The sequence below is a fragment of the Amblyomma mixtum genome, chromosome 7 (genome assembly GCF_055824585.1).
Source record: "Amblyomma mixtum isolate Tamu chromosome 7, ASM5582458v1, whole genome shotgun sequence".
Lineage (NCBI taxonomy): Eukaryota > Metazoa > Arthropoda > Arachnida > Ixodida > Ixodidae > Amblyomma > Amblyomma mixtum.
The window spans coordinates 30,643,595-30,670,050 of record NC_143018.1 but is presented as its reverse complement, the minus strand read 5'-3'; the positions used below and the strand labels follow the sequence as shown (position 1 = coordinate 30,670,050).

The window sequence follows — 26,456 nt, the reverse complement described above, 5'->3', positions numbered from 1 at the left end:
TCTAACTGTTTGTGAGGTCTTGGCCTGTGCCTATGCAAGTCTATGGCGTCAGGCGCTCGCTCATTTGGACGCTACGAGTCTCGCACCGGTTAATTTGAAAGGAGGCTGCGTCCAGGTATGACCAGCACAGCAAGCAATCATCAAAATAGCCCTACTGAAACCTAAATTGCATGCTGTGGCATTCCGTGCACCTTGTGTATGCGCGCCGGTAGGCATGATGAAACACGAACTGCCCCTGTAGTGACTCGCACGGCCAGCACCGGCGAGAATGCAAAGATGACGAAGTGTGGCCAGCACGCACTAGCGAGAACGCTCGAATACAGCCCTCCTCGACAGCCCATGGTTACCCAACCACTCCTGCCAAGCCATAAGTGTTCCACAACAATCTTCGTGTCAAGCATGCCTGCACTCCATCAAGTTGATGAAGATAATCTAACACGGCCTGCCCATTTGATTTCAATATGGTACCATAGTTTCAGTTTCACTTTTCTTAGCTTAGCGCCAGCCCGCTGTGACGGCTATCTGTTGCGAATCAGTTAGCAAACAGAGCACAGCTGCATGCCGTTTCGGACCTTGATTGACACCACTGCGCATTCCCCTCGCTTGCATCCATATTATTCTTCCATTCTATAGTCTGTTACAACTCAAGAGCGGAGTGGCTGTGGTCCCTCAAAGGAGCCCCTCCAGCCTTGACCAATCCCTTTAGACCTATTAGAGTGAAATTGCAGGGGTGGCAGATGAATGGGGGGAATAGGGGGGAATAACCATTCATGAAAATCAGTCTACGACGTTGGCTGGAGAGCCTCCTTTGAGGGGCGTCTGTCGCTTCGTTCTGTATCTTACCATAGTGAGGGAGCCGAAACTGCGCGCCTTTTCTTGACGCGCCCGCTTGCGAGAAGGCTCCATCACTACCACGTCAGACCGGGAAAAGTGCAGTGGGGTTTTTATCATTTTTAAGCTGTTCTGCTTTGATGCTCCTGGCAGTGGGCTCGCAATAAAGCATTGATAGAAATGTGAAAAATAGTCGATGTCAAGCCTGTCTCAATAGCAGACAACCATTGGGCAGTCTTTAATCAAAAAAAACTTTACAAAGATGAAAGCGATTCTTGTCAGTTTTGTCAAGGACATTCGATAATTCGAACTCCGGGTAATTGGAACATTTTCCTGGCTCCTTGATATTCGAGCTAACGAGCTTTTGCTGTAGTGTTGATGCACTCTGCATCTGTCCTGCGAGGCTGATGTGGAACTCGGGTAGCCTCGCAGTGAGCTCGAAGTTCCTGCGAGACGAGGCAATGCTGGGCTCGTAAGCAAAATTTTTTCCTGCTTTCTGTCGCATATGTGTTATGCCCATCGTTCTCATGTTGTGTGCTAAATATTTTTGATACTCATGTTCACGATGGAGATCGTGGCTGCGCAGCACATTCCCACATGCGGGCTTCTGGCGCCTGTGTCTTCGCTACAACCTAGCACTACGTCCAGGAACCTATCTGACTCAGTGCCATAGCCACAATGCACATTGTAACTGCCGTGGATATCTCATTCGAGCTAGGGCTGTGCTCATTATAAACGCACAGCTGCTTGGTGTTGCTGCATTTTTACACTTTGCCATTCATTTCAGTTGTGTAGCATGGTGACCCTGTAGCTCTGCCATTTGTTTAAAAAATGGAGCTCTATACATCGTGCACGGTTAGTGCAGGCTTTGTGTGCACAGCAGGCAGAAATGTCGGCAATACTTAGCCAGTGCAGGGGCTGATCAAATCTGGCCTGGGCTGGTCAAATCTGGCCTGGCTCACAAGCATAAGGAGGTGACAGGGTCTGATTAATTGCTTTTGAGTGAGGCAGTCACAAGTGGGCAAGAAAATGTGATTGCACTGGCTGACATAAATGAGAAACTGAGGGATGTTGGTATGGAGGGTATCTAATAAAGCTTTTGAAGCTTTGTAAATAAAAGTGAAAAGCTACACTTCAGCACATTTGAGCTACTGTGCTCAAAGGTATATTTTGCAAAGGTGTCTCCTCTTCAGTTATGCAGTGTAAAACTTATAATTGAAGACCTCTCAGGTGCGCCTATGTGTCAGTAATTAAATCCACCTTTACATTGCTCTCACTCTTTTTCTGGTGTTGTTTGCCAACCCAAGAGATTTGAAAACAAAGCTACAGGCTCCAGAGTGCTTCTAAACCTATGTTTTGTGCTCCAAAGTGCTCCAGGTCTAAAATTTTAGTGATCTGGACTGCTCTTAAATCGGCATTTCTGTGTTCCAAAGTGCTCCGAATTAGAAATTTTGCTGCTCCAAAAATTGCTCCAAATCGCATTTTACCAGTAGCATCACTGGGATTTGATTATGAATACTGCTCTCTTCCCCAGTGCAGGTTGACGCTGCAGAGGCAACATGCAGTCCTACGGGTGGTATGGCGCGCTCCTGCGCATCATCCTTCTCCTCATCCTACTGGCGCTACCCTCAGGTTTGTGCACATTACCCTCTTCTATGGTTGTCACCATACGTCTGCCATTTGTCCCCATATCACCATGTGGGTGTCCCCTTATGGTTGTCCCTATATGGTTATCCCCACTTGTTGTCCCCATTTGTTGTCCCCATATGGTGTCCCCATTTGTTGTCCCCATATGGTGTCCCCATATGGTTGTTCCCATATGGTTGTTCCCTTATGGTTGTCCCCGTATGGTTGTCCCCTTATGGTTGTCCCCATATGGTCTGATGTCACCGCATGGTCGTCACCGCGTGGGTCGTCACCGCATGGTCTCCCACTCTAGTTTTTCTTCAGGGGTGTAGTCGTGAATGGTATTAGTGGGCTTCAGCACACAAAACAATCAAATATCACATCTCCCGGCAAGCACATTATGACCTCTTTTCTGCTGAGTGGATTTTTTTTTGTTGTAGTCAGATACAACTTGGGTCTGCAGCGATCACCACTCAGAATTTCTCCTTGAGAAAAAGTAGTCTGTTGTTAAAAGTTCTTGTTACCTGAACAAAAATTTCACCATCATATGAAATTATGAGCTCAAGAATTTTGATGCCTCTGGCTTGTTTGATTTAGTCTAACATTAAAAAGCTGTTGATTTTATTTTTGTGTTTGGTCAGCTAATACAGGACGCCACAGACCGTGACCCATTGTTGCCATCTCATGTTTTTTTTCTAAGTTATACCCTAGTATACATGCCATGTAGACTTACTGGCTATGACACTCTGCTGTTGAGCACAAGCTCACAGTTTTGGTTCTGACTTTGGTGGCTACATTTTCGTTGAGGTGAAGGACCTAAATGCACATGAGCAGAGATTTAAATACTCATTCACTACAGCATCCCTCATAGCCTGAGTCGCTTTGGGACGTTAAGCCCCCAAAAACCACAAACCATCATTAAAAAAAAGCACAGGTTGTCAGGAGTAATCCGGGGCAGGCCAGAATGCGACACCCAGGGATCTTGGTTTTGCCGCCCATCGGTCTGGCTGCCTGCCGATCAGTTTACTATTGGCTGGAACAGAAGGCGCCTAACTTGACAATGCGTGATGCGCACAATTTTCCATTTTTGGCAGACTTGTCCACTGCTGATAAGAATCGCTGCAGCATCATCGCCACCACGCTGGCTGTGGAGTAATCGGGAAGTATTTAACCCGACATATTCAATTGTGTACAATGCGAATTTGGAGCTGAGTATGCAATGTATAGTTACGATTTCTTTGTTTCATACGAATTTAGTCTCCTTTATATCCAAATAGGCTTATTTTTATGTTGACTAGAAACAAAATCAATGACGGCGAGCCTGTAGCACGTCCTTCATCATTTTTATGTGTGCAGGTTTTGTCACCAGTAGCAGAATGCATCTTCTTCATCTTTGAAATAAACTATTAGGATCCCTTGATCATTCAGCACCCCTTAATCCTTTCAGGCTCAGTGATTCCAATTGGAATCGCCAAATTTAGAGGGCAACGGTCTTGAATTTAATGAGAAAGTCCTGCTGATTTGCAACAGTTCCGACATTTAGCAGTTCATCAACGTATGTTAGCGGCCTTTCATCTGACTGACGTGTGCTAATATGTAGGAAGGGATATAGAAACTGCATGCACTTTGCTGTCACCGTCGCTTGGTACCATGTCATCCCTTGCACCGTGTAGAAGAAAGAAGACAATTTTTTCTTTAATCACATGGAAGGGTAGAAGTACTCTATTTACTCGCATAATGATCGCATTCGCGTAATGATCGCACCCCTGAATTTTGTTGTCAAAATTCAATTCTTTTTTTATTCCCCGTGTAATGATCGCACACTGAACTTTAATTTCATTTCATTTATTTGTCCCTTAAAGGCCCGAAGGCATTACATAAGGGGGGGCGTACATACAGGTTGGGGGGTAGTGGCAGAGAACACACACAAAAAAAAGGGGGAAAAATACACGGGGTACAAAAAGAGTACAATAATATACAAACTAAAAGCAAGAAATAAACATACAAAAAGAAAACAAGGAACAGTTGGCACTTCGGTGTCGCAGTATGAATGTTTTACGAAGTGGAAAAACTCCGCTGCAATTTGTCGTGTGCCAAGTTTAGCCAGCGATGATCACACTTGCCATCTGTCAGCACTTGTCATCTGTCAGCACTTGCTGACAGATGCTGCCACTAACAGTGCAAGACATCAAAACAAAAATGGCAGAGCAAGACAGTCATCTGCACGTGCCATCTGTCAGCAAGTGGATGCTGCCACTAACAGTGCAAGACATCAAAACAAAAATGGCAGAGCATGACAGTCATCTGCACATACCATCTGTCAGCAAGTGTCGAGAATCACCGTCCGACAGTGCTGTCTGGTGGCAGTACTGCCTCCACAGCTGAATACATCGCCGCGCCGACCGCAAGCCGATCGTGCCAAGGAAACACCTCCGCGGGGGATCCCTGCCGCCAGCGTCAGAAAACTGTGCTTTTTTATTGCGAAAGCAATACTACTTGCACTTTCACGCCTTTGCCGTGCCGCGGCTGCGGCCGTGACCACCATCGTGCCGCGGCCGTGACCACCATTGACCTTCATTTGACCTTGATTGCATTAGATTGGATTAGATTGGATTGGACTGGATTGCACTGGACTGGATTGGACTAGATTAGTTTAGATTACATTAGATTAGATTGGATTGGATTGCAGTGGATTGGATCGGATTGAATTGGATTGGATCGGAATGGATTGGATTGTATTGTATAACCGATGTATCACCACAAGTCTAACCACAAGCACCACCACCAGCTACACTACCACCGGTACCATGGCGTAGGTACGGATATCGCTTTCGCAATTACCGGGCTTAACCAAGCTAAGCCACAGCGAATTTTTTTGTTCTCGTAAACAATAAGCCCTGGGATGCGGGAAAGAGGAAATCTTTTCCTTAGGATCCCTTGAAGAGTGTAACAGCGGGGTCCTACTCTACTGTTTTTTATTTTAATTATGAATGGTGGAATTTCTCCTGCATAATTTTCGCATTGGTAAGGTGCCTAGATTTCTGGATCTAGCTTAAGAATAGGAGGCAATTGCTATGGTATACAAATTTCCGCCTCTAAAAAAATTCTGGAGAAAACCTTGGGGACACCTCATTGCCAGTAGTGCAGCTTTGGCATTCAAAAACTAATTAATTATTCATAAATTTATCATTTCATCTTTTCAGTGTTTTAAAACTGCCGTTTTTTTTTGTCCTCCATGAATTTTACAGGAACTTTCACAGTAGACTCTCTGGAGTCTTCTGATCCCTTGTGCCAAGTTGCATAGCCAGTGAAGCGTTTTGTTTAAGTGCAAATTAGTTTTAGGTTTTTCAGTTTTCGCAGTTCCCCGGAAGGTTTCTGCAGTTTGCATTCTTTCTTTCCTTCTAGAAATATTGATGTCGATGTCATGCATTCCCACCTTCAAAACCCCAAAGTCGTTTGAATCAAAGGGACACTAAGGACAAGTAGAAATTGGCATGTATCAACATGGTACCATGTTGTAATCATGAACAAACCACTCTAAACAAAAGCAGAGCTTTCATAAGGTAGAAAAGTGCTGCCACCAGTGGCCGGTTTCGTAAGTTAAATGCGCGCATTAACACCGATTTTTAGGCTGATCCCAGAGGCTGTGCTGCACTGCCATTCACAGCGCCTACCTGTGCTTTTTAAAGTCAGGAGTTTGAATACTGACGGCAACATTTTGAAATTCAATTTTTTGGGGATAAATATGTCTTGTGCTGTCCAAAAGACATGAACGCAGCCTGGAAGGAGCTGAATAATCAACTTATATCGAGAATGGTAATTGGATGGAATTTTCGTCAGTGTTCCTTTAAATATTACTCTTCTACTTTGATAGTCATGTTTGGTAATGCCGCTTGCGATGATGTTGCTGTAGGAAACATAAAATGAAGTATAGTTCAGACGTGATCTCTAGTTAAAGTGTTTTCCAGTGTGCCGAAAGCAAAGTATTAGCTGCATTAGTATTAGTTGAGTTTGCACTGGTCTTCTTGGGGCCCAAAACCTGAAGAGGGTACCGGTCTCTCATTAGACATGCTTGGTTATCCACCATAAGGAACGGGATTTTTTACGAGATGTCAGTCTCTCAACAGACCTTTTTTGGTTTCTGTGCCATGTGTTAAAACAGCGGTAAAACTCCAGTATGAAGAGTCCAGACTGAAGTCACCTCTGAGGGAAATCAAATGTGAAGGTTTTGCTGAAAACAGAGCTTCGTTTTGTATCACGAGTAACCACGATTTCGAAACAAGCAGGCATTCGCCTTGATTATCGCAGAAAGTAACAACCTTTAGAACATATTAACAATCACGTGCCATCTGGTTTTGAGCAGTTATTTTTCAGAGTTACATGTAAACAAATGAGTGCAGAGAAGAAAACCGCAATACGCCAGAAATACATACAAACATAGCCTCAGTGGTGTAGTTTTAGCCACTCTGCAGCTAGGTGAGTCGCAGCTTGCAAGTTTGATGCCTGTGGCTTGGGATATATTTCCTTCCTTCAGGTAAAAGTCCATAGGCAAAAAAGAAACAACAGTTGTTCCTGACAAAAGGGGATAACTGTAATGGACCTGAATATTAGACCGTACTAAAGAAATAAAGTGCTCAGGGTGCTCAAGTTGAGACCTCATTCGTACGGTTCACGGCTTTGGTGGAAAAACTTTCAGAGAGCGGAGAGGGCTGCCCCCCACCACCCCCCCTGCCACACGGCCGCGTTCTAAGCGCTGGCGGTGAGGGGACCGGCGCCCTCGTCATCTATGTCTGCGACAGCGGCGAAAGGTCGTCTGCCAAGTGCACTGAGTCGGGCACCTGGCATCCGGCTCCACCACAATGCCCTGCTGGGAAAAGTTGGTTGTTTTTTCCCTTTCAGTTTCACTTTTTCGGCAACACTGAGAGAGTGCCGAAAAGAAAGGCTGGGTGGTAGGCACGATGAACTGCCATTTTCGCAGGTGGCAAGAACCGGAGCAGATGCTCTCTTTTCTGCGGCAGAGAGTTACCGTCATAGAGGCTCTCTGGACGGCCAGTGGGCAAAGCTTCTGACATCCTTCTGTTGGCCGTACAGCTCTTGTCATATGGCTTTCGAGCTTGCGTGCAGCTTGCCTGTTCTGGTGTGGCTTTCATCAGGATTGGTGTCCTCTTTGCTGCATCCATAGCTAATTGAGTGCAGCTGGGGACGGCACTTTCTGGCTTCTCTTGGCCTGGCTTGACCTGGGAGCGTTGCGAACAGCACTGCTATTTCTTCTTTGAACTGCTTGCCTGTCCAGTGAAATGGAGGGCTATCCAGTCTTATTCATAGTTTAAGAGAGGTGTCATGGGTGATTGTTGTGTGGAAGCTGTTGCGGATAAGTATGGGCCTCTACTTCCGCCTCTACTTCCTTCCGCATCTGGGATTCTCGGCTGAGTCAAATGCCGAAAAGTCTGGCTTGAGCATGAGGCCTGACCTTCGACCTATTCTTCAAGGCTTATCAATATACACAATCTTTCATTTTTGTTCCTATTTCTTTCGTCTGAGCAGCATATCTGTCTGAGCTTCCGCGATCTTCTTTTTCATTCTTCCTTTTCTGCTTCTGCGGCTTCAGAACTTGAAATTAGGCCGGCGCCATCGTCTCCTTTCATTTTATTTGGCTCAGATTTTTTTTTTTTTGTTAATAAGCCACTGCCACTTTACAGACTGTGCTGTAGCTTATTTTCCTCTGTTCTTTCCTCCATTTATGCCTCACTGGGATCTGAAGCTTGATGAATGAGCTGACTGTCGTTGGCTTTCTACCCGATTTGCAGCCATACTCGTGCATTTTGAAGACAGTTTTCTCTAGTAAGGAGCAGAATTTTTCTTCTGCCCTGGGAATTTCCTCGAAGGTGGTGGTTCTCGGCATCCGAGTGTTGTCTGCGATTGTGCCTTTGCTGCCGAGGCTACTAGCCAGAAAAAAGTTTTTTTTTTGTTGCTGAGTCACTTGTTGGAGGACCTGTTGAGGGTTTTATGCTTTTCATTCTTGAGCTTGTGAGTGGGAGCTTACACAAATGATGCCAGCAGATCTACAGCTCTTTGCCAAGGTGTTTCTATGCTCTGTGCTAGAGCTCTCTTACTTGCAAACTGCTGTGTGTTTGTTGGCAATTAAGGTGAGTGGAACATACGTGCGCTTAAGCTTGTTAAACTCGCATAATTCTTGGGCTTCAGGCATGAGCTTCAAGCTGGGCTGAAGCGCTGCTTCAGCATCTTCCTTCTGTGGTGGGTGGTGGTGCCGACGATGCTGCAACCAACATGTGTCCCTGCTTCCTATTAGCCCTACCTCTTGCTACCCTTCAGTGCATGAAGCAGGTTGAATTATTTCTTTTTTTTTGTTAAGCTGTTGTGGTATTGCTTACATATTTTTGTGAACCTTCATTTTTTGTCCTGGCTTTACCACCCCCGAGTAGCACAGCTTTACATGCTATAATGTCCACTGGTGCATATATTTTTTATTTATGGACTTGGGAGCGAGCTTTGGTTGAAGATGTATGGATGCCTTGTGACAAGGAGATTCGTTGAAAAAGATGGATGCCACGTGACAAAACTAATGCCATGAGCCCTAACATTAACTGAAAACTGGATGACCAGTGGATGTCTGATGGGAGTTTATAAATTAGCGGAACTGTTTGCAAGAACATAACATAGAGGAACAAAAGCAAAAGAAAAAAGCTGTTTTCAAATTGAAGGTTATTAGTCTTTAATATGTTTAATGATGCCTGCTTTTTTGTTATCTTTGATGGCATTTTGGTTCGGAAGATTGTTTGTTGTTTTTGAGCAACTATCACTAACTTGGGAGTCAAAATATTGTTGCAATAAAGTTGAGACTAGAGCAATGCCTACTAGTTGGAACTATCATTTGGCTGAGTGTGCGTAGATTCTGTCATGAGATCCTGGCCATGCAGATATGTTAGGTGTGCAATGTTAGTCCTGAACCACAGTGGAATAGGCAGTCATCTATTGGCTTCATTTTTGATGCTGGAGCCAAATATCTGCCTTCCCTGGGTGCCTGTCAGACATTTTAAGCATTTGCCTTTGGATTTCCTGCAGGCATCCAGAGAGAAACCAAGTGATATTCAGAACACTTGATTTCCCATGTTTCCATTAAACCTACTGCCTTCTTTCAAAGAGGCCATTTTGAACTACCGAAAAGAAGGCACTAGCGTTGTCCAACTTTGAGTGGGTGCAGAAGAGGGCATCTTCAAAAAGGGCCTAAGTGAAGGGGAGTTGACTGAGGAAATTCTTAGAGGTCAGCCTGGCCAAATAAGATCTAATAAATTTGTGGTGAAAGGAAGGGCAAGGAAAAAGAAAGAGAATGACAGTAGATGTTACATGCCACTGTTTGAGGTATACAAGCTGACAGCAGAACTGCTTTCAAAGCCCCTATCAAAAATGCAAAAGATGCAGCCAACCATGTATGATTAGGGAATTAGAGTATGATGCACATATGCAGCATAGACTGGGAACATGCTACACACACTGGGAACATGCAGCGCACACTGGGAACATGCAGCGCACACTGGGAACATGCAGCGCACACTGGGAACATGCAACGCACACTGGGAACATGCAACGCATACTGGGAACATGCAGCGCACACTGGGAACATGCAGCGCACACTGGGAACATGCAACGCACACTGGGAACATGCAGCGCTCACTGGGAACATGCAGCGCTCACTGGGAACATGCAACGCACACTGGGAACATGCAACGCACACTGGGAACATGCAGCGCACACTGGGAACCTGCAGCGCACACTGGGAACCTGCAGCGCACACTGGGAACATGCAGCGCACACTGGGAACATGCAACGCACACTGGGAACATGCAACGCACATTGGGAACATGCAGCGCACACTGGGAACATGCAGCGCACACTGGGAACATGCAGCGCACACTGGGAACATGCAACGCACACTGGAAACATGCAACGCACACTGGAAACATGCAACGCACACTGGAAACATGCAACGCACACTGGGAACATGCAGCACACACCGAGAACATGCTGAGAAAAGGAGTAATGTGACAGGGGCAGAGTAATTCAGCAGCTCACAGCATGGATTAAAGGGGGGGGGGCAGTACATTCCCTCCATTAATAGGCTTTAGGGGTGCGGGGGCACAAATTTTAACTCATGTTCTCCCCTACTCCGTCTACCACCCCATGAATGCACATTGTGCGCATGTTACTTCTCCCCCTCCTCCGCTCCCACTCAGGTGGCCTGCATGGCTGTGCCCCCTTTCCTGGAACGTTGGCAGTAGAGAGGTTGAAAGGCACCTCCTTTGTCCCCATCTGGTCGTCCTCAAAGACGGGAACAAGTTGACCCCGTAATATCATGTTACTGTATATTAGACCATTATTTACAGTTTTACGGTGACAGCAGGTTAGGGCAAGTTTCCTGGTTTTGCGATGCATGGTGGCGCTTTGGCAGTGTGGAATAAAGGAGTGAGAGGAGGAAAGGATAAATTGTGGTGCTCTCTGTGTGCAGTGGTGGGAATTAGTGCTTGTGTCCTGTGTGCATGACATGGTCTGAGTGGTTGTGCATAGTGATGCCGAAGCCAGGGCATGAAGTGCCACCACACAGGCTACAAAGCAGGGCTATTCGCCCAGAGCACTAGAAGACACTAGAGAGAGAACCGCCCAGAGCACTAGAAATAGCATAAAGCAGCACCAAGATCATCTCAATTGGAACACTTTGATCGAGGCAAAACACGAAAGTCGCCCGTGTGCTGTGTGATCTCAGTGCGCATTGAAAGAACCCCAGGAGGCCCTCCAATACGGTGCCCCTCATAGCCCATGGCTTGCTTTGGGGCGCTGAACCCTGCAAAACTGACTATACAAAAAAAAAGAAAGGAAAACAGAACAATGAAAAAAAAAGTAAAACATAGTAACGATGTCTTTGTCATCACAAACTACTGTGCAGAATGTCGCATTACATAGGCGTTGTAACTGTCAGCGAGCGTTTTTTTTTTCTTTCCTATTGTTTCTATTCCGCTTCCCAACTTGACATGATCATGCCAAATGTTCATGCCAAATGTTCATGCTGTAGTGTTCTGCCCTGAAACTGGAAAGCGCTGTCGTGAACTTTCTCCTCCCCTCTTCCACTCGTGGATGCCTCTGGACCTCAGTTTGTCCGAGGCTGTTGCCTTTGGCCTTTGCATGCCTTTACTTTGTGGCTGGCCTGTGGGTGAGCGTTCGTTGCTCCTCTCTTGCAGCGGGCGACTGTACGTGGCGAGAACTGGAGGACGACATTACACACACGGAGGGCGATTACCATGCACTGCCAGACAAAAGCAAGTCTGTGTTCAAAGAGGGGGAGACTGCCCCGTACAAGTGCACGGGTGGCTACCTTCCCGCGAGTGGCAGTCCCCGAAGAGACATTGCCACCTGCCGGAACAACAAGTGGGAGAGGCCACCGAACAGTCTCCTGCGCTGCAATCGTGAGTGTTGAAGCAAGCGGAAGTTTTATGTGTCGCCAGTTTTAGTTGGCAGCCATTGAAGGGGCACTGAGGGCAAATTGAAGTTCGCCAGTATCGATGGACTATCGGATTGGCTGGACAGAGAGGCTGCATTCACTAAAAACAGAGCTCTTATAGCAGAGAAGGCCAGGAAATGAAATGAAAGTATCGCCACCGCTGGGCTGTTTTTATAGCAAACTGCGGTGCCATTCACACAGTTTTCAGCACAGATCACTGAGGTTAGGTTGCATTGCCATTCACTTTGAAATGACGATCGGGGAATCCTTTCTAGTGCCAGCATGAAAGAGTTCGAATCAAGCGGTTGGAAATCCAGCTTTCTTGGAAATAAGTGCATCTCTTGCTGCCGAACAGACATCAGCACAGTAGAGCACGACCATCTCGTAAAGCCGACCGTCCCATAGAACGGAACAGTAGATTTTTAAGGCGGAAGCCTTTAATGCCTCATCGTTGTAAGCAGGGGTTGTTGACAGAAATGTCGCGCTTTTCAATTGGTCGAAGCGGTCGTGACGTCACAGTGCATGAATTTCAAACGGGGCCAATGGTACTTTGGCTAGTAACCATGCAACCAATTAAAGGGGTCGTATATAGTGATGCTCCAAGTAAGTGGGAATGAGTTTAGTTCATTGCTTAATTACCCAATTAGCCTAATTAACCTTTCTAGTCAGGCCGGATAAATAAATAAAACCGGGTAGGAAATTTGTCGAGTTCGGGAATCGAACCCTGGTCTCTGGAGTGCGAGACGAGCATCCTAACCACTCCGCCATTCCAGCTCGATGGTTTGGAATGAACAAAGGTGCGTCTAGTGAATATGGAGTCTTCGTTCACTCCCATCTTCCTCTCTTCCCGTTACAGCGAGGTTCAGGTGTCCACCGAGATATGCTGGACAGATACATTTGCTTTCCTCAAAAACCAATTTACCGATGAGCAAGGCGTAGAACCGAATGGGCGATGGCGTTCTATGGACTCCCTGGCAGCGTTGCAAGACGCTGTCGAGTTTCACTCTTAGAGGCGAAGCTTAACATCTTAACAACACATCAGTGACACAAGCAGCAACGCCTCGCTTAAGGCTTTCGCCTCACCGCACTTTAGGCCGCCGCGGTGGCTGAGTGGTTATGGTGCTCGGCTGCTGGCCCGAAAGACGCGGGTTCGATCCCGGCCGCGGCGGCTGGAATTTCTTTGGAGGAGAAATTCTAGAGGCCCGTGTACTGTGCGATGTCTGTGCACGTTAAAGAACCCCAGGTGGTCGAAATTTCCGGAGCCCTTCACTACGGCGTCTTTCATAGCCTTAGTCGCTTTGGGACGTTAAACCCCATAAACCAACCAACCAACTCACCGCACTTTAGGTCAACAAAGTGCCCCCTCAATTTTTACCTGGAACAAAAATTGGTTGGCGTTGTCGCCATTGTCCTGTAAATGTTTTTGCTTCCCCCTAGGCATTATAGAGTGATGCAGGAAAAACTTATCACAAAGTGATGGTCATAACAGTGAAGGAGTGAGGGGGGCAGGTATCCAGCCTGTTTTACATGCAAGCGAAACTGCTCGCGATTTCTGCCGCTGCGACGCAAAAACCTGTCTCGAGTGGCCACAGTGACGAGGTTCCAGCAAGTTGGAAATTCGCTCACTTGCTTGCATGTGAAACAGCCTTAAAGGTTCCCCTTTTGGCCTTCCTATGTAGAATGTGGGTGAACCATAGATTCTGTTTTTGCTTTAACTTCTTGCAGGCTGTGCGAGGGTTTCCTTTTTTTTTTCTTCTTTTTTTCTGCGCTCACATTTTATTTATTCTTACTGCTTCTTCTTCTGTGTTAAACTATGCAGCTTACTGTTGGTGGTGGCATTGTAAGTAGGCACATAATTAAGCCTCCTTCCTTGTTTTATGGGAAGCATTTGACACCAAAAAAGAAAAAAAGAGGTCAGAAAGCAAAACAGTAGGATCTCAGTAATTCAATATTGGTAAATTTTGAATCGTAGATAACTTGTAGAACCTCTACGGTCTAACAACCTTGCGTGTAAATTTTGCCGGAAAAGAAACATATTGTAGAACTATATCGATACTGGAAAAGGCAGATCAGGAAAGAATTTTTCTATGATAACTCAAGAGGCAGTGCCCTACTTTTTGAAGGTAGATCAGGGTGTCTTAGAACGCGCAGCTACAAAAAGAAATTTAACGAAGAAGACGGACACATGTGCAGTGTGTGGCAGATAAGTGGAAACAATTGAACGCCTCATACTCAAATGTGATGGTATCCATCCGGATGTCGATGCAGGCACAGCCACTCTTCCTGAGGCCCTAGGGTTTAAAGATAACAATGGTCATGCAAATAAACGTCCAGTGGAAGTTGGTAAAAAGCGATTGGAGGATTGGTGACTGAAAAGCAGAGATGTGGCATAAGGTTAGAATTGTAGGAAACCGCAGATAAAGATGATGGCTAATCTTAATGTTAATTGCCAACACAGTTTAAAAAAAATAAAGAAAAGCTGAGCATGGTGGCAATTGCCACCACCCCGTTTCAAAGAGGGCGCTCCTATCCATCCATCTAACTCGAGCTGGCAGCTCGCACCAGCTCTGTGAATTTGAAGACCCGGGGTGCTCTGTAGGAATGCTTGTGTTTGCATCTGGATCTTCCATCTGAAGGCTAATACCCCTGTCAAGCGGGCAAGTTAAGTGCACTTACGGGGAGTGCGCTTTGGCATCCCGAGTGACACTTTGGGCTACGCGGTGCTAAACGGGAAAGCAAAGTGCACTCATAGTAAAAACATAATTGCTACAGAAAATGAGCGGAATTTCTGAACAGGCCGATGGAAAAGAAAAAAGACTAATAATATTTGATTGCTTAACGTGATAGTACAAATAAAGCGAGGCTCAACAGTTTTTAACGATGAAAAAAAAATGAAAATAGCAGAAATGCCAAGACCAGCCAAGACTATCCAGAATTTCGACAACAAACAAGATGGCGGCGGGCAGCGATGTTGCATCTGATCACGTTTACTTGTTTTGTTGCTTCGCTTGTAGCTATAACCAACGAACTTTTTTCTGAAAACAGTGTTATAGCACGTAAAATAAAGTTGTAAGTACTTTTTATGCATTATAAATTTTGTACCATTGGAACCGCTGGCGTCGAGGCTACGCACTCGGCCAGCAAAGTGTGGTCCGTGAACGCACTCCTGGCGGAGTGCACTTTCCCGCGAGTGACACTCCACTTGCGTCGTTTAGATGCGGCAAAGTGTACTTACAGCAAAGTACACTCTCCGTAAGTGCACTTAACTTGCCCGCTTGACAGGGGTATTACTGTGCAACTGATGCTCCTTCACTGAAGTTCGTGTCTGTGCCCTGCAGCTGTGAACTGCGGCCACCCGGTTCCCGGTGGCAGCTTTGCGCACGGCCGCCTCAACGAGTTCGTATTCAACTTCCCGCGTGTGGTGACATTCACCTGCTTCTCGGGCTACCACCTGGTGACCCACGACGATCAGCCCTGGGAGGACTTCTACGAAGTCTCTTGTGGAGCTGATGGCAAGTGGAGCCGTCCGGCGCCTAAGTGTGTGGGTCAGTAGGGAGATGTCTCCATCATTTAAGTTGCGATTTTGGTGCTGTGCTCGACTAGCATGCGTCTTTCATATGTCATCACCATCATTGTCATTCTTCAGCGTCTATCCCCTGTCTCCGTTATTCCTTGCGTCCTTCATCGTAAGTGTACAGTGGAAAATTGAAGTTCACGAAGCTTGTTCTGCAGCTGCTCGCATATCAGACCTCTGTGCATGACATAGACACATTTGATCCGCCAAACTTCGTTACGAGAAATCGTATTTTTATTATATGGTTCCCATTACTCTGTCACCATTACGTGACACCTGGTGGAAGCGCTGGGTAACCCAAGATGCCCGGCTGTTGGTCTGTCGTGCGAAGCCTGCAGAATTGCTTCTTGTAAGCTGTTCAGAACAACAAGGAGGTACAGGTTCATGTTGGGGGCGAAGTTATTCTACACGAGAATGCTATTTTGCAGACAGAAAGAGGACAAACCACGCTTGAACTCTGCTTGGGGGGGGGGGGGGGCGGGGAAGAAGGCCTGGATCATTTGTGACAAGTCTGATCGCATCTTGCATCACAAGCAAATGATAAAGCAGAGTGTTGGGGCTTTGAGCATGAACAGACAAACAGTGCAAAGATTCATGGCAACATTGGGTGCCATGGTGCCATTTTTCTTTTTTTTTTCAGAGGTGGTGTGTGCACATCCTAGTCCGATCGCCAATGGCAACATCGACGTTCCGCATGGAATTCTCCGTGAAAACTCCACAGTGCGGTACACCTGCAATCCGGGTTTTGTGTTGGTTGGCCCCGCCGAGCGTCGCTGCACTAACGAAGCCAAGTGGGCAGATAACGAGCCAACTTGTGAAAGTGAGTGCAGGATGCATTTGCCAGCTTGGGCCTATGGCATTTATTTATTTATTTATGGTTTCTCAGTGGTCCTTTGTGGGGCTGACCTTTGCCAGTGCATTTCCAATACTGGGTGGGTGGATTACCTGTGTTGCTTGGGGCATTGTAAAAAGGATGGTTGCAGTTATAAAGTACTAGTATACTCATATGCATTACCACAAAAACGAGGTCGAACCATGCAAAGACATGGCATGACACAGTATTGTGGCAAAATGAAGTGAACAATGTAGAAACTGAGAAGACACATTACTGTTAACATACAAAACACTGAATGCGGGAAAAAGACTAGAGTATTTTAGGTATCCCAAACGCACGGAACAGTGTAAACAACCCAAAAATTAAAAAAAGGAAAATAATATGCGAAAGAAGGAACGGTGATACGTAGGTAGAAATGTAAGAAGGCTTGCATGATGCGTTATGATATCATTCAAGGGTGCAGTGAAGACTGTGTCAGAAAAAGAAACTATCTCTTGTGCACTGTAATGAATGGACAGATGTTTCCCCGAGTACTGAAGCCGAAGAAAAAAAAATTTTGGAGCTCAATCAAAGCACATTTTCTTTGTGTTGCCTCTGTGCTGTGGAATTTTCACTGCATTGGTGATGACAGGAAAAAAAAAAGAAAAAAAAACTGAGTGTATTATAGTCAACTGTTTGAATGGAAAATTCATTTGAACTGTGGAGAGTTTGCGTTAAGGAGGCGCTTTTTTAATGTACTTGATGTTGATGGGCGTCGGTTTTAATAAATTGTGTTTGCATGTAACAGGCACAGTTTGCGCACTTGCAACCGTAGCACTGCTGCGTGCAGACACTACGGCTGGATTCACACACTGCGTTGCTCATAAAACGGTGCAGTGTAGTGCGTTTTGTACAATTTGTGTGCTGTCTGTGTATAGCGTGGCATAAATGTTCTTCCCCATTGAAAAAAAAAAAGGTAATTTTTTGCTTTTTGCTTTGTGCTAGTCTCCTCTGTACAAATAAGCTAATCGGTCTGCCTCTGTGTAGGAAAGGTGTTGTGCCTGCAAGCATTTCCTTGTGAAAGTTGATTGACTTTCAGTGGCCTTTTTGTGCGAGTCAGTGGGAAATGCCGGGTTTTCGAAAGTGAAATCAGCACCCCGAGCTGTGCTGCATATGAGCTGCATATGAGTTGAGAATCTCAAGCTCGATTCTGTTGCCAGGTTTGAGTGTGTGGCTTCTCGAACACCATGGCCACTCTTGAATGAAGGTGAGAGGCGAAAGCCCTAATGTAGTGGCACATTGATGAAGGGCAGTGAAATTATGCCTAAGCATTCGACTAAGGTGTGACCGGTAGCCCATGTGTAGGTTCTCTCTCCCAGTAATTTGTTTTTTTTTAATCCCCACCTTGGAACTCCTCATCTGATCATGAAGTGCACGTGTATAATCTATAACCTTTGACCTTGGTGGTGCTGCCTGTGATGAAGATGCAGCAGGAACCAGGAAAACTGGTTTTGATAAAGTAGCAGTACGGCATATTATTTGGCATTTGCATGGGCTGTGAGCAAACGAGAGGAGCCCTTTGTAATGCTTGCTGTGGCGTACAGTCTGGGAGGTAGGAACTAGGAGCAGTACAATAAATACACTAGCACAGGGGTTCTCAAACTTTTTTGCTTGGAGGAACCCCAAAAGCCTTCAATAAGTTCCAAGGAACCCCCCCCCCCCCTTCCCCGCTTTCACTTACCAGCAATGTTGTCAAGTGCATTTTTGCAAACAGAGAGTTTCAAAAGTTAAATGTTTATTACACAGATTAATACAAATACTAATGTGATGGGTGGTACTGCTTCTCTTTTAAGAGCAAGTCAAAGCGTGGCTCAGTAGCACTCAGAGCCAGTCTCATATCAGCTGCCGGGTCAGGGCCGGTGAGGGTTCTCGCGGAACACAAGAAGACAGCCCGCGGAACCCAGTTTGAGAACCCCTGCACTCGCATATGTGAAGGCTTGTATTCTCTGTAGTATGGAGCAAAGTTCTGATTGGAAGTTCATTACCTCGGTGTGTCCTTTTCACATCTCTTGCCCCGTTTTACTTGATCTCGTCGGCATCCCCCCCCCCCCAAAGACAACCTGTGGTTTCTCTTAGGGGAAACACTTTCAGGGGGCTGCAGTCCACCAAGTCCATTGTTGCATGGCCGGGTCATTGGTCATGACGGCCACCATAAGATTGGTCACACCATCACCTACAACTGTGACTATGGCGATATAAGAACAACGGCCAAGTGCACAGAGTCTGGCAGATGGGATCCCGACCCGCCGACATGCCCCGCGGAAACAAGTTTGTCCATTTTCTCGCCGCTTTGCCTGCATTTTTCTCCACTCACGGGCTTTCGGGGCACTAAGGCTCGCACCCTTTGTTCTTGCATGTTCCGCTGTGTTCTGTGGAGGTTGCCACATCTTGTGATGCGACAACTTGTCTCTGAATGGCTAGTTCCAGCACGGCTTGTGGCAGGAGATTCGTTGGGTTTTTATTGCTTTTTTTTTTCCCCCATGCCTTCCTCGCATGTTGGTGCTGGTTGTGATGATAATACTTGTCCGGGATGCTTGGCTGTCTTCTTCTTGGCTTGGCCTCACCTGTAAACATGTTGATGCTTCTCTTGGTTCCCTAAACCCCTTGACACTAGGTCGCAAATGAGCGTGGCTCATGATCCTTTACGGTTCACGCATGGTGACTCATTCTGATGCACAGGTTGCTTGCCAAGCGTAATGTTGCAGGCTTGCTCCAGCATTTTGTAGCCTGCGACTTGACATCTTTCTGCTTTGCCTGCTTTGTTGTTCTCTCATCAAGCTCACCCCGATAGTAATAAGGTCAGTATCTTTCTGTTATGCCAGATTGGTGACCTATTGCACTAGGCTGACCTTTAGTGGCTTGATTTGTTGTCTGCGTATGCACGGTCAGGCATCTTCCGCGTTCAGTTATCTCTGCACCACTGGCAAGTGACACTTGCCTGTTCTTGCACGGTCTTTTTTCTCCTTCTTTCTTTCATATCCTCTGCTTGAAACGGGGGCATTGGTCACAATGGCCCTGCTCTAGCATGCTTTCTTGTTGCATTTTTTGTTCACCTCAGCGTAGTTTTTGAGCTTGAGATTCCTGAATCCTGCCCCTGGTTGCCACTCTTGTCTTGCTTAAAGCTCTATTTCGAAGTTGTCTTGAGATGATTGTCACCTTGTGTTGTGTTAATCGCTCGAAAGTGCCTGTCTCTTTGGATGAAGTGTGGTCCTAAATTGTGTTTCTTTTAAAACTAGGCCCAAGTGTGACTGAGAAGAATTTTCAAACATGTCTCTGCCTGGACCATGGTGTCTGGCACTTCGACCTGGCCCCGCTGGTTGCCGGGCAGTTTTTTCTGCTTTCTGCTTCTCTCTGTTTTGGCTTCCTTCTATCTTGTCGTCTTTGTATCGGGTTTGGTCTTGCTGAGGTTGGACTGCTGAGGTTGTTGTGCAACTGCTAAAGTAGCTTTCTTTTTTTGCTCTCCGCTTTGATAAACAATAGCACCAGCACCAACACCCAAGCCCAAGCCGTCTTCAACCACCAGTACCACCACTCGCCCACCGCCGTCACGTTAGTATTGAAGATTACTTTTTTTTTGTCCCAAGTTTGTTGGATGCGTAGGTTGAAAACTGGAAAGGGGCCAGCAGAATTTTATACTTCAATTGCTTATAAAGAAGAAAGGTGCGCATAAAAGGAACAGCAAGTTTGTCTAGCTAATGCTTAGGCAAATGACACTCAAGGACACATGGCCTTACTTTGGAAAAGTTACAGGCAAAAGTGGCTAAAGATGTATTATCTACGGATTTTTTTTTTCTTTGTCTCTGACTGAGAAGAGGCTTCTCATGTTCACAACATGCTCAAGTATGTGCACTTTGGAACAAGCCTCTGCATCAATGCGAAGTGTTGATGTAACTCAGTACATGGGATTGTATCTACAGAAAGCGAATGCACTAATGGAAATGGACAGTGAAGCAGCCATGCAAGCTTACCTGTGCATATTTCATCCTGCCTTTGGGAAAACTGGGGTGGGAAGGAGGGCCATTGGTCATGTCAGCAACACCCTGGTCTTTCCACGAACATGCAGACCTCGAAATCAGGAACACATTTGATCTTTTCTTTTGCCTGCATGTTCGCGCACCCTTGCACACTGCAGCTGCCCTTTTTTTAGAGCGCAGCTCTTTGGCGGCCGTTTCTGCGTTTCGTCGCCGTTGTCCATCGTAACCAGCAGTGGACACCTCGTGCTTTAAGCTGTGAAACCAGTGCAGCGGGAGCTTGGAAAGCAGAGGATAAAATTGTTAAATTGGTTTCTGAGGGAAGGAAATGGTGCAGTATGTCTCACACATCTCGGTGGACACCTGAACCAGAGGGAAGGCACATAACTGCCTTCTTGGAACAGTGGACACCTCGTCCTCCTCATCATCATCATCATAATCATCATCATTTCTTAATCTCATCCACCCACCTAACTTTCTGCCGCCCCCTGCTATGCTTGCCTTCTCTTGGTATCCACTCCGTTACCCTTAAGGACCAGCAGACACCTCAATCGTGCTTTAAGCTACGTGGTGGTAATGAGATGAGTGCTGCATGCGTTGTCGATGTTGTGCCAGAAAAGCTGTGCTGAAGCCATAGGCCGTCGGCGTTGGCATTGACAACGTTTTACACTCCGATCATTTTAAGGAAAGAAGGTGCGCATAACTGGCTCCCTGAGTGTGTGTACGTTGCGCTCGTGTGTGTGTACGTGTTTTTCCCTTCCGTCTTGTGTTATTCTGCGCACAGTTTTCTTGAATATGTCACTACACCAACTGGCCCAACATTCTGCTCTACTAAATGGCTCCCTGGATCAGTGGATGCCTAAAATCGTGCTTATAGGTACGTGGGGTGATGAGAGAGAGATGTGGGATGCATGTGTCAGCGCTGACAATGGTGAGCGAACTCTCGAGATCAACCATTAACTGCCACCTGCAAGGGGGCCAGGGTGGGTGGGGACTTTAATGTAGATATAGAGACAGACAGGAATTGCCACTTATGCGGGAGAACATCCCGTTCCTCTCGCTCGTAATGCCTCCCACAGCTGTGACAACCTCGCGAAATACTTTCATAGACCTAGTCTTTCAGAACCAGGCATTGGTGCAGCAAATCGAGCATATATCCATCAATTTCTCCGTCCACACAGCTTCCTTCATGACAATCAAGAACTGTTAGTGGAGTGTTTCTTGAAGAAGGAATATGTGTTAAAAATAACGAGTTGTCTGCAATTGTACATACATGTCTTGCTCGAATTATTTGCCTCAATCTATCGAAAAGCTGGACTGCGCTCAAATTTTGCATTAGGAAGTAACGTAACCGTTGGCAATTTTTTTTTTTTTTGATAGCGGACTACTTGTGGAGCTGTACTCATTTTATCAAACAAGCATATCCTTGTGGAAGCTGCCCTTGATGCCGGCCAGTCAGTACAGCTAGCCACTTGACATCAACAAATGGGGCAGCTAGCTTCCAGATGGTAACAGGTTAAGAGGACTAGACATTTGACTCCAGCCAATCAGAAGAGCTAGCATGGACCAATGTATAGCAGCCCTTTTGCAGAATCGGCACGGTAGCCTGTTTCATTCAGTTCTCTAATATCATGGCTTTTAATGGTATCGCTTTAAGACAGCTGTAGTTTTAAAAGCCGGTGTTTGCATTGATAGGAGGTCTTGAGGTCTTGAATGTCTTACTCGCAGGATGTCTTAGCATCTGGTTCGTAGCAACCCCTGTAAAGCTCCGTCTGTCCGGTGGTTATTTCTTTCTCCGGAGGAAAAAGAAAAAGGGTGGCTGTGAAAAATGTGATTGCGCTGCTTAGGGAGCGTTGCAAGGATTAAGTGCGTGGACAATACTTTTTGCTTTGTGCTGGACACTTGCAGCACTTGTCACAAACCTAATGCATACTTTTGTTGTTTTCTCCTTTTTTTTTACCTCCTCGCCTTTCTCTGTCTGTTCTGTTTGCTTTGTTCTCCCACTGTTCACGTGACTGTCACCTGGCATTCTGTTTTGTTCTTGCTTCCCTCGTGCCTCTTGCTGTTGGCTGTGCTTTCTGCTTTCCATCATCCTTTCTGCTCTCTGGGACCTTTTGCTGATTGCCTTTGATTCGGTTGTCCTGTCTGGCCATGCCTCACCACTTTCTACTGTTTTGCTGCTAACCTGTTTTTTGTTTTTTTTTGTCCCCTCCTCGATCACTGTATATTTCTCGCCTTCTTTTGCTTTTTCCGCAAGTGGATTTACTTCTGCTGCTGCTTACTTGCTTTTGGGTGACTCAAAATGGGCACCTCGCTTCTCGACCGATCTGATTTTTCTCATCTCCTCCGTGCTGTTCTTCGACGCTCGGCATTCTTTGCTTGGCGCTCTAACCACGAATCTCTTTATTTGGCACCTGACACTCTTCGCTCAACGCTGCTAACCTGCTGTTGCCGTCTTGGTGTTCATTTTCCTTTCACGCTACTGTTATTCTTTCTTTGTCTTTTGCTTATTTGCTTGGCTGGTTTGGCTCTGCCCCCCCCCCTCCTCGTTAAATTCTGCATGCTTCTTCCTCTCTGCCTCCCATCTCTGCATCTTCAACGTTTCAACATTCTGCGCACCAGAGTGTAGCCCTCTTTCAAGCCCGACCAATGGCAAGCTGTTCAGCGTCGAAGGGTTCGGAATTAATGCATCGGTCATCTTCAGCTGCAACGAAGGTTACACTCTGCATGGGCCTGCGACTCGCGTGTGCAAGCCCACGGGTGCCTGGGATCCTCCAACAATGCCGACTTGTGAGTAGTCTTTCTTGTGAGCCTACCAATTTTCGTTACCTGTTGTCAATGGATGGAGGGTGGTAGTGAAGCTTTCTTGATGGCAAAAGGTGAATGATGTGGAGCTACTCCTGTTCAAGCATTTGCAAAGTAAATACAAGCTCCTCTTCTGCTGTGTGTTGTAAGGATGGCTCAGGCATACCAAGCATCACGTAATGTGTGAGCATGGTAAAGCGCTCAGGAACGTTGCAGTCCTGGCTGCGATTGCGTTCTAGCTTACCTTGTGGAGCCTGTTTACAGAAAAGCGGGCTTTGAATTTCCGCATATAAAGCTTCGGAGCGAGAGCGACCTGGCAATTTGACAGGAGAATTCCCAAAATTCATTCATGAAATTTCTGAACACAAATTTAGACCACGTGGGAATCTCTTGACTTGCGCTGACTTCGCGCAGCAAATGGGCACCTTTTGCATTCCACCTCAGTTGAAACGACGATGGCTGTGTTTTTTGACTGAGGCAAAATGTAAAAGGCGCTCCTGTGCTGTGTGCGGTGTCACTGCATGCTAACGATCCCCAGGTGGTCTAAATTAATTCAGAGCCCTCCATTTCACGTCCCTCATGGCCATTATGTTGCTTCGGGACATTTAAACCCCGCAGTTTACAATTTAAAAATGTGTACGTGAATGCTGCTGTTTCCCAAAAGGCTTTAAGAGGGCACACGGCTCTTGTAAAGCCAGCTTTACTATGTCACACTGTCCCCCTGGGTTGACCTCTGCCTTCTCCTTTCAGGCACTGCGCCTCCACCTTGGGTCATCATCCGCAGTGTCTGTCTCGCTGTGCTCGCCTCCCTTGTCATCTGTTGCCTCGGGTTTTTCTACTTTATGCGCCGAAGGCGGCGGTGCACGCCCCCGCCACGCTGCTACAGACGGCAGATTCGAAAGCCGGGACCGTACGATGCAATGTCCAACGATGAGGTGGCCAGGCTGGGAAAGCCATTTCCTGTCACAAGCTTATAACTTGCTGCCGTAGTCGTGGAATGAGACACTGAAGCAAGCCGGTGACTGCTGGCATCAGTGCCAGGGGCTGTGTCGATTGTGGATTTGTCAGGCCTGCGGGTCCCACTGCAGAGTTGGCCTATCAACATGCATTGAACACTTTCGTCCTGTCATCGTTGCCCTCCGTGGTGAGCATTGCTTGAGTGGCGGAATGTGAAGCGCTTTACCAGTAAGTTGCATGAGGCTAGTGCGGGCAATTCATGGAACCAGTGCATAGGGTTGGCGTACCAGTAATGGCCGTACTTACGTGGACCGCCGGTGCTGCTACAACAGTGGTGCCAGGAGGCGAGTGCGCATTGCCACTGTGATAAAAGGCAGCGATGCTCGCTCAGTCACAGGTGTACGTGCCTGGCCGGTTTTGGCGTGGAATCCAAAGTGGTGCTGGTAGTGTGCCGGTGAAACTCTGCTGCGATGCTTGGCAATGCTGCTTGTGTTTCAACCAGAAAAGGTGTTGTCAGTGGCTGTTTGTGGCTAAAAGCAATCCTTGGTTCCTCGGAAGCGTTTTCAACTGTTGATGGCATTCATATGACATAACCTGCTCAGGTTAAGAGCATGCTGGGTAAGGATCAGCAGAAGCAGAGGATGAACTTATGTGAGGGAGCTGTAAATTGCATTCGGCCAAATGAAATACTGGCTGCAAGGACTGCCAAGTGTACCTGCTTGGCAAGAGTATGTAAGGTGATCAGCAGCGTTGTTGGAGTTGCGTGCATTATGACGGCACGCAGGTGTGCTCCGAGTACTGAAAGAGAGCAGGGAGCAGAGACATCAGTGGAAGTAAGCTGGGAACGCAACTATACTCGTATTTCTGCCAGGAACCACCAGCTGTAGTCATGACCAAAATGTCTTAGCAGCATTGCAGTGCACTTACAGTTACTTTCCAAAATGTGCTGGTCCTTTGACAAAGTGCCCAGGTCTGCCTGGGGAGTGTTTTATTGCTCCTGCCGTGCAAGTAATGTAGACTAAGTTGGGCTCCTGGTGCGTAAATGATGGAAACTGAGTTGGGGAGAGTGACCATTGTTTACGGCCTTGGGTGCACTACGGTGACAATTTGTCTTCACCAAAGCAGCTGGCATGTTTTCAACAGTGTATGTACACCGCAACCACTGATTCTGAGGATCTACCTCTCCTGCTTAAAAAAAATATATATAGAAAACCTTCACAGACTTTGAACAGGCAATACCAGCCAAAAATATTTGTTGCCAGGAGTAGTACTCAGGGTGATATACGAACTGAACCTGTCGTGGCCCTTCAGAATGGCTTACTGCAAGAGCAGTAAGCCATTGAAAATGTGTTTCATCTAGGAAACTGGTTTAAGTTAGAGCATCCAATAAGCGCCAGACGGAGAAAATGCTAAGTGGAGCAGTTTGGAATCTGGAAGCTGCCTGCCTGGCAGCATGGCCTTCAGTGGCGAAGCTGTGTTCCGCTTTTCATGTGCTGGCTGTAGCTCTCAGGTGACTGAGTTTCTCAAGAGAGAGGACATTGCTGCTGCTGCTGGCCATCAGTGCCACCCTTACCATTGCCTTTTCCACTGCGAATTTTTCTTTTGCTTGAGGCATTACGCAGTTTTATTCGTAATGATGGAGAAATAACACCTGTATTTAAACAGTCCCTACCTAGTCCGGGACTGCTTTCTCCCCCTTGATGGTGAGCAGGTGGGGAGGAGGGATGCCACAAGAAGGAAGGTGTGGCCACTTTATTGGCGATGCTCCCTTTTCCACAACTTCATTTTGAGGGCTTTAGTTTGTAGTCAGGTTACATGTAAAACTGTACCATTGTTTCGCCTTGGGGCTGTTTCATGTTCACCTCAGTCTTTTCTGTGCCACACTTCGTAGTCTTGCAGAAGGTTAATGTGACGTCAACGACTTGGGGTAATGACAACGACTTGGGGTAATGAGCTTGCAGAGCTGTTTTTCAATCAACAGGTCTCTGATTGGCTGGTTTCTTTGCCTTGTCAATTCAGTAGCCCAAAGGCACTGACCAATTGTGGAATCGCAGAGCTGTGTAGTCTTAAGAACTGCTTGTGATTGGCTGGCACAATCAACAGGTCTCCGATTGGCTGGTTTCTTTGCCTTGTCAATTCAGTAGCCCAAAGGCACTGACCAATTGTGGAATCGCAGAGCTGTATAGTCTTAAGAACTGCTTGTGATTGGCTGGCACCCATGCGCTGGTCGACTATGGTAGCCATTGTGTCTTAGCCAAGTGCGCAGTGCTGTGCACATGAAAGGCTTTATCAATTTAGTCACTATTA

At 46.6% G+C, this 26,456-nt stretch overlaps 1 protein-coding gene across 1 annotated transcript in view; it reads left to right on the top strand.

Moving 5' to 3' along the window:
• LOC149335532 (P-selectin-like) overlaps positions 1 to 24,664 on the top strand; it is a 29,436-nt gene extending 4,772 nt beyond the window's left edge. The window contains exons 2-10 of the mRNA XM_089552167.1: positions 2,366 to 2,463; positions 7,154 to 7,333; positions 11,709 to 11,933; positions 15,307 to 15,513; positions 16,183 to 16,362; positions 18,508 to 18,684; positions 19,897 to 19,965; positions 23,010 to 23,177; positions 23,943 to 24,664. Coding sequence (XP_089408293.1) covers positions 2,391 to 2,463; positions 7,154 to 7,333; positions 11,709 to 11,933; positions 15,307 to 15,513; positions 16,183 to 16,362; positions 18,508 to 18,684; positions 19,897 to 19,965; positions 23,010 to 23,177; positions 23,943 to 24,169 — 1,506 coding nt within the window. The 5' untranslated portion in view covers positions 2,366 to 2,390 and the 3' untranslated portion in view covers positions 24,170 to 24,664. The remainder of the gene's footprint in view (positions 1 to 2,365; positions 2,464 to 7,153; positions 7,334 to 11,708; positions 11,934 to 15,306; positions 15,514 to 16,182; positions 16,363 to 18,507; positions 18,685 to 19,896; positions 19,966 to 23,009; positions 23,178 to 23,942) is intronic.
• Positions 24,665 to 26,456: the final 1,792 nt, after the last annotated feature.